Source organism: Clarias gariepinus, chromosome 5 (genome assembly GCF_024256425.1).
Source record: "Clarias gariepinus isolate MV-2021 ecotype Netherlands chromosome 5, CGAR_prim_01v2, whole genome shotgun sequence".
NCBI lineage: Eukaryota > Metazoa > Chordata > Actinopteri > Siluriformes > Clariidae > Clarias > Clarias gariepinus.
In genome coordinates, this window is record NC_071104.1 from 34,173,814 (window position 1) to 34,189,874 (window position 16,061).

General features: G+C 37.5%; 1 protein-coding gene across 1 annotated transcript in view; it reads right to left on the reverse strand.

The window, feature by feature from the left end:
- Positions 1–16,061, reverse strand: part of ube2e3 (ubiquitin-conjugating enzyme E2E 3 (UBC4/5 homolog, yeast)) — a 76,092-nt gene that overhangs the window by 11,673 nt on the left and 48,358 nt on the right. Inside the window, exon 4 of the mRNA XM_053496946.1 lies at positions 4,471–4,603. Within this exon, the coding sequence (XP_053352921.1) occupies positions 4,471–4,603 (133 nt within the window). The remainder of the gene's footprint in view (positions 1–4,470; positions 4,604–16,061) is intronic.

Consider the following 16,061-nt stretch of genomic DNA (forward strand, 5'->3'; position numbering starts at 1 on the left):
TCTCATTCTAACACCTTTATAATTAGAGTCTAACTGCACTCTAAGTTATATAATTTTTTATTTTATGCAAGAGATCCGAGGTTTTGTTACCAACCTAAAGTTGGTATTGTTTTTCAATACAAGCATGTTGTGTAATGTTTTTTTTTCACTCACTCATCATCTATACCGTTTCATTCCGTATACAGGGTATACTGGGGGTTGTGGAGCCTAATCTGCATGTCTTTGGACTGTGGAAGGAAACTGAAGTACCTGGAAGAAACCCACCAAGCATGGGGGGAATATGCAAACTCCACGCATATAGACCTGAGGCGGGAATCGAACCTGGACCCTGGAGGTGCAAGGCGAAGTGCCGCCCACATTTTTATTCCCCTATACCAAATTCATTTGCCAACAAATTTAAATTTTCAATTTATTTATTTACAGAACAATATCTTGTATATTTACCCCAATTAATGTTTAGGGATAAAGGCAGGGCATCAGTGAATCAGTAAAAAGTTCTTCGCCTACCATGTGAAAGGCCCAAGTTGGATTTCTACCCAGTGCCCAAACCCCTGCCACTGGATGCAGTGCTGGTCCCAAGACCAGATAAAATGGGAGGGTTCCGCCAGGAAGGGCATCCGGCATAAAACCTGTGCCAAGTTGTGTTGGGATCAGATGGTTCGTTGTGGCGACCCCTTGCCGGGAACAACCGAAAGACCAACAACATCAACTGTTTAGAATTAAAGTTGTGCAACATCTACGAAACTAATCCGCTTCTGTTATCACTTACATCATAGCAGCTGTATGTTATCACTTACATCACCAGCCTTTCTCTTCCACATTTTCAATACAATCAATACCTTTTGATCTATCAGAATTGTGACTTCCACAGAGCTGATATAATTGTTTATTAATGAAAAGCAACCCTCTTTTGACGTCTATCATAAATACATCCCAAATAAACAGCTGTTTCCCTTTTTTCTCAAAAACAAAACACTGGTTCTGTAACCCAACTAAAAACAATGTAACAATAACTGAGTAAATTAAACACACATTTTAGATTAGTAAATCTTTGGGATTTCTGTTTTGCTGTGTTAAAAATCTAATATGTTGGTGATTAATTAATAAGCCTGTGGCTACAAACTAGGAAAGATTATTGATATGAAGTGATTTTTGGGCAATGAGATTTTCAATAGATATATTTTTAATAGCATTGTTTGTTTTGTTTTGTTAGTAAACAGTTATGTAGGTAGCAATCTAGTAGGTGGCAGTATTACACCAACCTTTAATCAAACTTGAAGACACTTGAAGTGTGGGAAATTGTGGAAAATTGGCTATTTAACCTTTGAAAGTTTACCTAAATAATTTTAGGTAATCGGTGTGAACCGATTCTGGATGGAGAACTGACCCACTTATTTGATTAACTGAATCAACCAACAAAAGTTTGATTCAATTTCATTATCAGTTAAAACACACCTCCATTGGTACTGTAGCCATGAAAAACTCGACGCAAGGGAATTTCTGTATTTTTAAATAAATGAAACAACGAGAAACCAACTGACTGGAGTTTCCAACTTAACTGTACATAGATGTTGATGCGTTTACATGCTCAAAACATTTTAGCAAATCGATCATTTTGTATGTTTTGATCATGTTTCCATATTGGGAGGTTTTAGGCATCTTGGGCAAAAAGAAAGAAAAAAAAACAACAACAACAACAACTAACCTTATTTAACTTATTAGGGCTGTTTTTTTAATCAGACTGGCTGGAGTTTTAGCACTGCTTACGGAGGGTTTGCCAGTGTGATCTGGCAACCTGGTGTGACAATATTAATTTCATTAAAGAGGTAAAGTTGATAAATAAGAACCTACATCTTGTCATGGGAACAGTAATTGTTTTCGTGCTGTGCTTTTTAACTGAGCAGTAATCTCAGAAGCACATACTGCTCATGAAATTTTAAACAGGAAGCGAGTGCAGGAGGATCTTTACAAAGCATCAAGTGTGCTAAACTTATCTACACATTTTTGGGGAAAACATGAGCAGAAAGAATATATTTATTTGGACAAGGAAGAAACGATCAGATCAAGTGTTTAAATATCTAATATTTACTAAATGAAATGATTATAAAAGGTTTAAACTTCGGATCGGGTTGGATCATTTCAGATTCTTCTAATAAGGTGTTTTTTTATTCTGACTGGACTACTATTCTGATACGTAGTGGAATATTTGGGTCCATTTAAACATAGTTAAGTGATACTTAGACATGGATAAACCATTAACCCAATCATCTACGTCTCATGATGTATTTTTTTTACAGCCTCAAAATTATTTTATGGTCACAAACTGTCTAGCTACTAATGTACCTCAGCTCTGCAGCATGAAACCAAACATATGAAGTATTAAGGAATTTTAGAAGTCGTTAAAGCTTGCCCTTACACGTACCAAGAAAGAACTGCTTACCCATTTTAGGTCAACCACTATTCTGACCCTAGATGAGTTTTAATGTGCAACCGGATCGTAACTGTTCAGTATAACACATCATGCTATAGTATCTTTAATGCAGCTTACAGAAACCATTATTATGGTACATGATGGTAAAGAAGAGATAAAGATAAAACAAGAGGGAGAGAGAGTTTTCAGCAAAAACTCCACAGTAATGAAAAGACAGAGGGAAAGAAAATGAGAGAAACGGGGTAAGTGAGAGACAGAAAGGGACAGTGAGAGAACAAGACAGGTAGAAATGAAGATAAAGACAAAGAAAGGGAGAGGAACACTGTGAATCAAAAAGACAGGTTGAAAAATGACCCAGCTGCTCCTGAGATTCTCCCAACAGCCCCAGCCCTCAAGTCCCCCCACCGCCCCACCACCACCGAAACTCCCATGAGCCTCTTTGTGCTGGGCTTTGAGGGAACAAGCTGCTGAGTTTTAGGGATTTCTCTCTGTGAAATAACGATTTCACATTTCTGTACATTTCCCATCAGACCTCTATCCAGGTGAAAATCTGCAGCAAGAGTATGCATTAGTAGACCATGACCCCCGAGCAACACCTCCCATTAGAAACCACCAAATAATGACTTCATATACGTTTAAGTCTGGTTCAGATCACATAAAAAAAAGCGAAAGACGAGAATATTTCCTGTTTATCACTACTGTCGACACACAGTTTGGACCTGGAACACTGTCTACTGACGAATGATTAAACAGTGTTCCACAGAACCACACGCTGACCTTGACCTTAATAGTGGATGTGGAGGGACTGCAAATGTTACACAGCGTAAATGCCCAGAAGGTCTACAGCCACTCTTCCACTGAAAGAAACATAATTTCATTACAAGAAACTTTTCAAGAAGTTACGACACACACAGAGGCCACCACACCTACGATGTGCTATGTGTATGGTATGAGTGTGCAGAACACTGCATCCCTTAGTTTCCACCACAAGAGTTTTTTTGAAAACATTTTAGACAGTCAGGAACTTGAGGTACTTTTTGATCCTAAGAATGTTTAGCATGTTTCCACCACAGGAAGCTTTTTATGAACTCCGGAACTTCAAGAGACTTTTCAGACAGTCAGGAACCATACAGTGGACACCTTTCCAGAAACTTGAATGCTTTAGACACGTTTTCACCTAATGAATTTTGGGCATAGTTCCAATACAGGGGATTTTGGCACTTTTCCAATACTGGAACTTTAAACATAGTTCCAATACAAGAACCTTGGGCATAGTTCCACTACAGGAACTTTAGGCATAATTCCAATATATTTCCAGTTCCAACTTTGGGCACAGTTCTACTAAAGGACCTTTGGAAACATTTCCATTACAGGAACTTTAGGCATAGTTCCAATACAGGAATTTGGGCACAGATCTACTACAGGAACTTTGGAAATATTTCCACTACAAGAACTTTGGGAATAGTTCCAATAAAGGAACTTTAGGCATCGTTCCAATAAAGGAACTTTCGGTACAGTTCCACTACATAACCTTTTGAAATATTTCCACTACAGAAACTTTAGGCACAGTTCTATTACATTAACTTTAAGCACAGTTCCACTATAGGAAGTTTAGGCATATTTTCCATTACAGAAACTTCAGGCATAGTTCCAATACAGGAATTTGGGCACAGATCTACTACAGGAACTTTGGAAATATTTCCACTACAAGAACTTTGGGCATAGTTCCAATAAAGGAACTTTAGACATCGTTCCAATACAGGAACTTTCGGTACAGTTCCACTACATAACCTTTTGAAATATTTCCACTACAGAAACTTTAGGCACAGTTCTATTACATTAACTTTAAGCACAGTTCCACTATAGGATGTTTAGGCATATTTTCCATTACAGAAACTTTATACATGAATGCTGTATTTAGTATTCAAACAAATGGTAAAGGCAGCTGCACCATGGTACAACCAGCAAAATGTAACCTTATCAGTACTGCTGTAACCTCACTTACTGACAAAGTACAGATTCCTACATGAGATGTTTACCTTTGGAGGCTTGAAGGGGTAGTCTGAGGAGAAGGTGATGTCCAGGAAGAACACTCCACCCTCATAAACGGAGCCTGGTGGACCCAGGATGGTGGACCTCCACTCGTAGATGTTATCTCCTTTGGGTCCCGCACTGCAACAACACACACACAAACACAAAAGGTTATTTCCAATCTTGTTGCCCCTTTGCTCCAACAGAGCAGATCTTTTTTTCAATAAACAAAATTAATTAATTAATGCATCCCCCCCCCCCCCCTCAATTCCAACACTACACCAGTGATGACATCTCTTTTTTTTTTACTCTATCCATCTCTCAACCTTTAAAAATACATCAGACTGTCTGAGTTCTTTCTCTGAACTGACAGCCCCAGCATTTAAAAGTCAATGGCGACAGAACAGGGCTGATCCACCTTCCGGCTAAAAGCTTCTTTATGCCAGACCTCTCAATCACCATCCACACTCAAGGCACAAACTGACAAGATTTCTGGTGTGATTTTATGACATGATTTTTTTTCCTTATCTGATTGCATTAACTCTCAAACAAGCTTATTTTTTCCTTTTAATCCTGACCTGTAATCTGATGAGCACATAACCATGCATGCTATTTCTATGTTGTTTTATTTTATTTTTTTACCTTGATTTCAGCTGGAATTGAATACAACTTGTCATTTTAAGGCCTGGACAATGTCATTCACACGTTTTATTTTTACCCATATTGATATTCTTAACTCCCTCGGTGTGGGAACATGTCAGGCCAACGTGCTGTTACTATAACTGTAGCTGGTTCGATTTAATACAATACAGCTGTGAGGCTCCTGACGGTAACCTCTCTTCTACTTTTTATGTTGCTGTTTCTGCTTCCATACATTCTAATAAGTTAGAGGGTAAGTCAAAAATTATCCGCACTCTGGGTTCTATTAAAACTTCTATTAAAAGTCTTATCAGCAGCGCTTTCTGTTTAAGTCTACTGTCTCCTCAGTCACTGCTGCGCAGGACACGACCGGTTGTGATGTGGACAAAAGAAGAGCAGCATGCAGTGATTCTTTTTTCGTGGTCTGAGGGTGTACCTGGTGCAGAAACAACTCACAAAAGAGCATAAAAAGAAGTGTTTGGATTTCTGCAAACAAAATTTGGACCAATACACTAAGAAAGGCGAAAGTTTCTTTTTAAAGAGAATCATTACTGGTGATGAGACATGTATGACCAGTTAGGACTCATCACTAAGAGTCTGAGAGTAAACGGCTGATTATGGATCGGAATCATCCTTAATCGCCGACTGAGGAAAAAGTCCAAACGTCAACCATCAGCTGGAAAATCCATCAATGCTTACAGTGTTCTGGATTTCTTACGGGCCAGTATTGTGACGTTATTAGGAAAAAGGTTTAACAATCTACAGTACGGTACTCGTTACAGTGAGACGCTTATTGAAGAGTTAAAGCCTAAACTTTAGAGGACTGATATCCAAGGGCGTTGTGATCTTACATGATGATGCACATCTGCAAACTTCTGCCCAAACTGTCAACACTCTGCAAAAACCTCCACCCTATAATCCTGACACTTCACCTGTTTGGTCTCCTGAAAGCAGAACTAAAACATTTTTTTTTTTAAATGAGGGAATACGAAAGCTTTTTGACAGATAGACAAAGTGTCTTGAAAAGCACGGAGATTATGTTGAAAAATCATGTATCATGTATGTGTGTGTTTTTTTTTTTTTTTTTCAAAAAGTCCATTAAAATAAATTCTACTCTACAAGAGTGTGAATCATTTTTGGTTTGACTCACTCTCGTATTTATTTAAGCATTATTCTCTAATCAGGTGTTTTTTCATTCCTTACTGCAAACTTGGTGTAAAGACAATTGCATATTCCTCACTATATGGTCAAAAGTATACAGACACCCCCCATCACACCAGTATGTGCTTATTAAACATCCCGCTCCAGTTTTATTCTCCTTTACGGTTATAAATCAGCCACACCCTTCTTACTTTTCCACTAGATTTTGGGGCGTGGCTGTGGGTATTTGTGTTCATTCAGTTACAAGAGGAGTCCAGGGCTTTGTACATGTGGGTCATACTGGGACAGGTCTGGGCATCTTAGAGCTAGTGAGGAGAAATTACATACATGCTCCCCTCACAATTGACATTTAATTTTTTTATACTGAATGCATTCCATCAATCAATCTGCATTGTCTTTTTCTGCCTTTTGTTTTATTTTATTTAATTACCATTTCCTTATACTGTATATTACTTGTATATATGATCATTACTTATTATACTATTTAAGTGTCATTTTGGAAAACACCTCAGACGACATTTTCAATCCTGTCAAAAAAAAAACAAAAGACAAAAGACTGCCTTCCTCATTCTTCCTTGATTAAATTGGGTAAGAAGCTGCTTTAACAATTACCATGGCAAAAAAAAGAGTCTGTCTTTAATCAAGTACCTGGATAGATATTTATGCTGTAGAGAACAGAAGTTCTGCAAGTCTAATCTATTTAGGCTGTAAGCTGACATCATCTGTCAAAAAGTCTGCTGCAGTCAGAATTAAAATCTTTGTCATGTTCAGCCGATTTTAAAATGCTAGAACTTTTCCTTATGGCTGAAATGCATATAAATATGGAAAGATAATAGTTTTGGAAACTTGTCAAAAATTTATGCACGATCAGCCTTTCCACTAATACCGCCACCACTAAGGGGACTGAATAACACTGATTGTCAATCATATACCAGTAAACCTGTGATCATGGGCACTGTAGGCTCATTTATCCCAGTGGGTCCGAACACTAGCCTATCTGTTCAAATCCCCCAGATCTCAATCCAACCGAGCATCCATGGACTGCGTCGGACAAACAAGTCTGATCCGCTTGTAACTTACAGCTCTTAAAAGACCTGCTGCTGTGACGTAATGGTGCCAGACACCACAGCACACCATCAGAGGTCTACAGAGTCATGACTCAAAGGGGTCAGGGTTGTTCTGGTGGCACAAGCACAACCTACATAATATAAAATCTTAATAGTCTGATAGCAAAAATATGTTAATCACGTGAAAGGGTTCTCCTTAAACTGCTACAAATACTATTCTCTGTGGAAGTTCTTCACATAACTTCTATATACTGAGGTCACTTCCTGTTGTGCCAAAAAAAAACAAAAAAAAACAAACAAAAAAAAACTGAATTGAATAAATACACACTGTGTATAGACTCACAGTCTACAGTGAGTGTGTGTGTGTGTCTGTTTCACAGGTAATGTCAGGTAATGCTTCAGGCTATGTGGTTTAATTTTCCGAATTCCAAACTTCCAACATTTCTCTAAATCCACAAACCTCAACCAGTTAATGCTACTTTTTTCTCCCACTTGCCATATACTATAATTTACCCAAACATAAATAAGTTTATTTGATTCAGAAGATGATTGCACCCCATTGTACCAAGTACAGACGCTAGCATTCTCGCCAGGAGGAATCCAAAACCTTTAACGTCGCACTGCAAGTCTCAAATATTACAAACAATATGATGAAAGAGGAAAATAGCCATGCTCATTCAGAGCTTTTGGCAGTCTCCTAAATACGTTCACTCGGTTGATGGGATCCTCCATAGGCAGGTGCCTTAAATGATAGTGAGGGTACAGACGTAAGACTGGAGGAGAAAAAAAAAAGGAATGAATAAAACAGCTTCCAGACTGGAGGAAGAACAAGCACGGATATAAAGCGACAGGAATATGCACACAGACAGGGGAAAAATATAGCTTTGGGGTGATTATCCGTTCTCTTAAAATATTTGACCAAACCTAATTTTAACCACTAAAACAAAACAGAAGACAATACGCATTGGTCGGCAACGCTATTTTCATCCGCAACTACTAACCCTAAAACGACCACAGCTACAATTAGAACGTCATTCAGAAACGGTAAGAATGAAAAACTGCAGCACTACTGCCATGTTTCCTGACTGCGCACAAAAAAAAATAAATACATAAATTTCCTCGACACCAGGCTGAGAACATTAGCAGTTTCTGCAGGCTCTCCTCACAGAAAAACCAGACAAGCGAGACACCGTATCAATCATTCTAATGACCCTTATTCTCACTTTCAGTTACGCATCTTAAATCCAAGAATAACAATAGTGTGTTACAAACTACGCCCGTCTTTCTGTTAGTTATCCTCAACGATAAAGACTTTAAATGCTAATGATTCTCATCAATAATAAACAAAACGATTCGTTTAAACACAATACAGTCGAAATTTCTATTAGTTTAATCAGTTTTATATGGAGGTAAACATTAAAGAGGCATCAACAATATTATTAAAAATGTCTGTCTATAAAAAGTCTAGCTATAACCATGATAGGATAAGTTCCTTAATATTGACGTTTGCTACGACATAAATTGAAAATACAAAAATATATATATATATGTAAGCCCTAAAGTCTGAAAATGTATTATTTAAAAAGATGAAGATAAAATTAAATATCTGCTTGACATATACTCAAACGTCCACATTTAAATGGGATTATTATTATTTTTTGATCTCGGGATGGTTGTTGGTGCCAAATAGGATGTTTGAATAGTTAGGAATTTTTTTTACACACAACAGCAAGAATGCACAGATTGTGAAATTTCAGGCTGATACTGATACAGATGTTTAAAATTATAATTTGGACGATACTGATGACTTTTGGGCTTTCTTTTTCTTTTTTGGCTGCTACTCATTCTTCCCTTTTGTTCCATGGAAATGGAAGAAAGGAAAAAAAAAACAAAAAAAATGCGATAAGGCCAAATACGCCCCCCCCCCCCCCCCCCCCCCCCTTTTTATGATGCACTAGACACGAAGAGCAACAGAGTGCTACAGCCCTACTCTAATTAACTGCTAGGCTGAACATTATTCTACATAACAAACAATATTTAGAATGACTGTTGTATATTATATTGCAGTCATGTATGACATAATGAAAGTACTATCATGAATCCTGGACTCTCATGGATGAAGTTTGGCTCTTTCCGAATCAACTATCAGATAAATTTCGAGCTGCTTCTGGATAATTTCTGATCAACTATTGGACAATTTCTAAACTATTTGATAATTTCCGAGCAGCTATTTGATAATTTCCGAGCAGCTATTTGATAATTTCTGAGCAGCTATTGGATAGTTTCTGAGTTGCTATTTACTAATTTTTGATCAACTATTAGATGTTTTCCAAAGCTGAAGTTGGGTAAAGTTCCTGTTTTTCCAATCAGACCACAATTAACCAACACAACATTTAAACAGTTCTGTATTAAACAGATGTGACGCAACAGAAAAACATCAGCCACTGACATCGGCGGATGCCAACTTACTGCCAACAAGGTGATAGCAGTTAACAGTAGCAAATATGGGGCGATCCTGATGTACAGCCGATTAATTTATGCATCTTTACTCTTAAGGTTACACTCGCATGGCACAAAATTGGCCACAAACCCACAAAACATCTCATTGATAAGAGAGGTCCAAAGAGAATGGCCAGACTGGTCTGGGCCAAAAGAAAGGCGACGGTAGCTTAAATAACCACTTTCTCTAACTGTGATGAACACAAAAGCATTCCAGAACACCTAATGCACTGAGATCCTTGAAGTGGATGAGACACAACAGTAGAAGAACACACTAGGTTTAGCATCGTTAAAATTCAACAGCTGATAACTGGAAGATTGATCTTCGAAATACACAGACCAGTATGTCTGGCACCAACCCAAACCCCAATCTGATTTTGATGTGAAGATTAACTAAAGCTTTGCGTATGCGAAAAGTTTGATGTAAAATCAGATGGACACAAAGTAGAACATTTTACAAAAGTTACTACTGAATTAAAAACTAAATGAAATTTACATTAGTGTGAAAAACAGCTGTAAAAAAAAATCACCAAAAAAAGCCTGAAAGGTTTTTGTACTTCTATTTGAAAAAGTACACTGCAGCTGAAGTGCCCTGGAGTATGTTTTGAGCAAACAAATGATGTCTTGGACATAACTGCTCTTGACAGATAATGATCCACACATTATATATTCTGTTGCTCATTTTGGTTTCCCCTTCCCCAAGCAACTGTGAGCAATTTTAGAACATGTACTTGTGTGTTTAAATAAGAAGAAGCTTTAGGAAAGCACAATACAGAGATTTATGTAATAGCACAGACAGTAATGTAATAGTATGTAATAGCACAGACAGGAATACAATAGAGGAATAGGATGCAGTAAAGGAACAGAACGTACAGAAATGCTAACAAGAACAGGTTTAAAGAACCGTGTGTACAGAACATATGTACCTATTTAGCCACGGAACACAGACAAAAGTAAGGTTTAAGAATATTCAGTTTAATATCAGGATTAATCACAAATTAATGCATACATATAAGGGCCCTAACTAAAGAATATACAAGACATAGAGGGCCTGGGTAAGCATCCGAAGTGTACAGATAAGATATCACATATCAGTAGGCAATACTCACTGAGCAAGAACAACAGCCACAGGAAGTTCAGTAAGAGGTATAAAAGTAGTAAAGTTGTTTTGGGTGCCAACGAAAACCACAAGTTTGTGCACTGACAGACACTTTGAAATTGGTCTAAATGGCAACATCATAACAAGTTGGCAATAGATCGGCAATAAGCTCAGACCCTGCGGGCGAAGGGACATGCGGGTAAGGAGCGGGTGTGCTGCGTCGGTTGGTGGGACCGGGATTGGCATCGTCATTCTCAACGTGAATGGACCCATTCTCCTGAGGGTGCTGTGTGGGGGACTATTGACGCCCAGCCTCTGCGGCGCCCACCGAGGCTCAAACCTCGACATGGTGAAGGATGTCACTGTCCGTGGGTCATCCACCCGGAAATACAGGAGTCAGATAACGGGGTGTATGATGTAAGAACAACAAACGCTGTCTTGTTAATTTTTTTAGATCGGGCAAACGAACTTTAAAGATAATGGAAAGGAATTCGAATAAATATAAAGTTATAATGGGATAAAATGTGGGAGAAGATACCGGGAAGTGAATTGTAAGAAAAATTGGGACTATAATGGGAGTCAAAATATGACATAAAATCAAAAAAAAAAAAATCAGCTTATAATGAGGGTCAATGTTGGAAGGTAATAAAAAATAAACTGTAGGAGGTGCATGTGTGGCCCTCCCCATTTGTAAACCTGTATATAAGGAATGTGCATACACTTGTCAAGTCAGTCTGGTCTTGAAGATGCTTGAGTTTGCCACTTACTGTAAGCATTCGAGTACGGCTCATTTGGATTTTATTGCTGCAATAAATTTTGCTTACTTCAACTAGATCTACGAAGTTTTGGTTTGTTCTTTGATTCTATTATTTATTGATATACATTCGTAATGCTTGTTTAAAGTTGAACTATCCAGTATTAACATGTATGAGGAGGACCTAAAAAATCCCTGACACAACCCACCAATGATTGGCAGCACTGCATTTAAAACCGACAAACCCAATAAAAATAAGTATGTTAGACAAAATAACTGGGTAAAAAAAAAAAAAAAAAGGAAAGAGAGAAAGGAAGAGAAAAGAAATGAAGACAATGATGAGAGTAGACTCTTCAGGTTCTGAGAACCACACTGAATGGATCGCTTCCCAGAAAGAGGCGAGCCATCAGAGGGAGAAATGCACTGTGAGTGGTGTTTTGCTGGATCGGGCATGAGCTGAGTCAGCACCTAACATCCCTGCCGTAAGCAGACTGTTATCTACAGCATCGGACTTACAGCTAGCAAGGGACCAGAGGAACACGACACCGGCCTGATGAAAGAAAATGAACTGTGTTTATGCTGTCAGTGGGTGTCGTTTGTGATGAGACCTAAACAGTAAAGGGAAAAGAATTGCATCACATCACATCCTGATAATGTTTAATGATACAAAATTATAGCTGAGTGCAAATACTTAGCCAACACTTCTCCGCACTTAAACGTCATCACTTCACAATTACGGTTTGCAGAAGAATAATGGCGTATGATAACGAGTATTAGAGTGTAATGGTGTATAGTGTAACACTGGTAGTGTTTGATAACGAATACTGGTGTGTGTTGGTGGGAGATATAAAATGTTGCTTGACTGAATAGCTGTTGGTCATTGATGGGAAAAAGGAGTTTAGGGAAAAAATATTGGTTTTGTATTATTCTAAAATGCAAAATTGTTAAGATATTGCAACATGAATTTGACATGGTTACGGACACGACAGATCAATTTTAAAGGTCATATACTTCTAGAAACTTGCACCAATTTTAGTATCAATACTCCTGAATAAATATGCTAATAAAATAATTGGTATTTTATATGATTAACGTTTGAAGCGAGACAGTATAACACTAAAAAGTTTACATTTTGGGGGCACATGGAGTATAAAACAATCTCTCCAAAACAGCTGAAGTTAGAAACTCAAAATTTTTATGAAAGCAAGACTGGTCACTTTAATGTTGCATAACCTTCAGAAGTAGCTTCTTTGTCACACACATTTTCTGTATTATATGTAAAACAAAGAATAAAATCAGCACAAATACTGTGTTTTGGCCGATAGTAAATGTATTGGTATTCAAGTAAAGATATTTATTTTTGATGATTTGGTGAATTTAGGAAAATTCTAATGTTCTAATAGTAAATACTGGCATTGAATAAATGGATATTTGTGTTTGATGGTGAATTCTGGAATGTGTTGTTGTCTGATGGAAAATGATTGGTGGAGAACTGGTGGTTGATGAGAGAATGCTGGAATGTGTTAGCGTTTAAAGGAGACCTTTGGTATTGGTATTGGTATTGGAGTTCATTGGTGTTTGCTGGTAAATGCTGGTATTCAATTGAGATTTATTTGTGTGTGATGGTAAATTGTGTGTGTTGGTGTTCGATATTAACTTTTGAGGACCAAATTCAATTTAATTTTATTTTATTTGTATAACGCTTTTAACAATTGTCACTGTCGCAAAGTAGCTTTACACAATCAAAAGAAATATTTAGGTTTTGTAAAATATTTTCACAATATACAATGTTCTGAGACTGGTTTCTACCCTTTTATCTACTGCAGCACTTAGTAGCGCAGTAACTTGAAATCATGCCACCATATTTCAGAGAAATATGACATGATTCACATCAACAGCATTTTCCATCAAACATCTTCTTTCATCACACATCAGAAACACCAGCACGCAGATATCCAACTTTCAACACACACTCAAAATTATTTCATATGAATCTCAAATATTTCATCAAGCAAAGACAATAAGGCATACACACCAAGCAGTTCTTCTCTTTTCCTTCAAGCAAAGATGTCAGTTTCCACCAAGAACCACCACATTGCAGAATTCACCATCCAACACGCATATTCTCCACCAATATTTACCATCACACACACACCAAAGCAATCAAGAATTCACCATCAAACACTACATACTGTATACAACTGCTCAGCTCAGGGCTTGGATCGAATTAACATGTTTAAAGCATCTACCTAACTAATAAATACAGAATTTGTAATTAGACGCAGAACGAGAGTCAGGACTGCTGGGCAAAAACTGGAGTCTACAAATAATTGGATTACGCAAAGAGGAAAGCACCAGTGATCGATTGACAAGATGTGTTCATTATCATTAATCCCCTGAGCCAGGGGAATGATTCACAAGCACTTGGGCTGTCTGTCTCCTCACACAGCTTACACATGTACAATCTCCAGGGTAAAATATTTTCTGAACGCGGACTAAAGCCACAAAAAAAAAAAAAAAAAAAAAAGGAAATAGCTAAGGCAGTTTGCAGACTTTCTATAGAGCTCTTAAATGACAAACCAACCAGTACTTTACACCATAAAATCTACGAAAACCCCACAACAGAGTGAATCTCGCTGCTGTTTGTAATGGGGCTATCTGTGTCCTTCAGTGAAGAAAAACAACAAGAGAGCAGAGAAATCTTTTTAACTGCTTGTTTATCTGACAGGCTGACAATGCTTCGATATCATGTCAGTAAGTCTGGGAGAAAAGTGCCATGTTGCCTGATCCAGCCCTGTCTCACATACACACACACACACACACACACACACACATATAACAAATGTCAAAATCTCCAGCGAGGTAAACAGTAAAGAGACATATTCAGGAAAACGAAAACAGAAACCTCCCTGAAACACAGGACAGGGACTCGTGTTGTTCAGTGATAAAGAGCGTCCAATAATAAATTCCCATGCATTGCTTGCTCACAAGGTGCGTATCTCTGCTTCTGAGATAACTCATGCCTTCTGGATAATACTGTGACAAACTACATTTCTTTAACAAATTTGTTCTAGACGTATTTATTTTAAGCATTTCAGTAAAAAAAATAAATGTTTTATGTTAAGCAACAGACTACATGAAAGAAATCATACAAAATTTCTAATTGAAAATGGTTAAGGCTGGGTTTTTTTTTCTTTCTTTTTTCCAATGCACATCCTTGAAGAACCATGGAACAACCTGGTAGTCAGTTTTCCCATAAAACATGCCTATAATAATAAATAACTACACAAGGTTGCGCTTCCTTTTTCGTTATGGTAGAACGTACAGCAGAACATGTTGTAATGGAACAGAAGTTGTTTTGCTCCAACGCCACATTCTCCTGAGTAACAAGTGGTGCATATATGGCTAAATTCTACAGTTTATTTACAGTCGAACCTCGATTCACGAACGCCCTGCAGAGGACGAACAAATTGGTTCACGGCCAAAAAATTTGTCTCTGTGCACAAAAATTTTGGTGTTGCTAAATTAATTATAAGTATCAAATATATTTAGTTATAAGTAACTTTACCTGGTTTACATTATACATAAGTAATTTAAAACTTATTTTATTTAGGGGTGTGCGATTGCTTTGGGAAGTTAAAAGTCTCTATGGTGGCCCATCTGGAAAGCTAATCAGATGACGTAAAACTCACAAGACAATTTTTTATGCTAAAATGGCTTCACCGGTCTGGTAATTCTACGTGGTATGTGTTAAAAAGTCAAAACATTAACAATCTGCAACCTGTGTACAGTAACAAGCAAATTCCATGAAGCGGGAAGCACCCAAAGTATTTTAACACCACGAATCATCAGACACTTGAAGGTTAGTCACGTAAAAGGAATATGAGCAGTTTTCAAAGTTGGCTAGCGTTTTAAGGAGAGAGTGGGAGAGATCAGCAGCTTAAGCGCCACTCACTCAGCTGTCGGTAACAGAGAAGTTTCAAAGACAGCAAACCTACTGCAAGGACAGTAAGAAGCATAATTAAATATCAAACAAAAAATTATGAAATTCATATGGCTCGATCATCAGCTGCTTTGTATTGCGGAAGTTGAAGGGTTTCCAAAGACTCGTGTCCTTCTTGGATTCACATTACACTATGCCAGGGTGAAAATATTTCACAAACGCACTTTATTACCTGTGGTCCTTAATGTAAATAAAAAAAAAAAACTGACTTGAAAAACTGTCCTGAAATACTATTTTGCCTATAGCCTTTTTGTTGTGGTTTTTAGTCTAAAGCTAAAGTTAAAGACTCTGTTCTCCGTGTTTTTTTTTTTTTTGTTTTTTTTTTATATATAATCTACATAAAAGTTGTATCTGTTAACCTCTGAGCTAGTCCCACT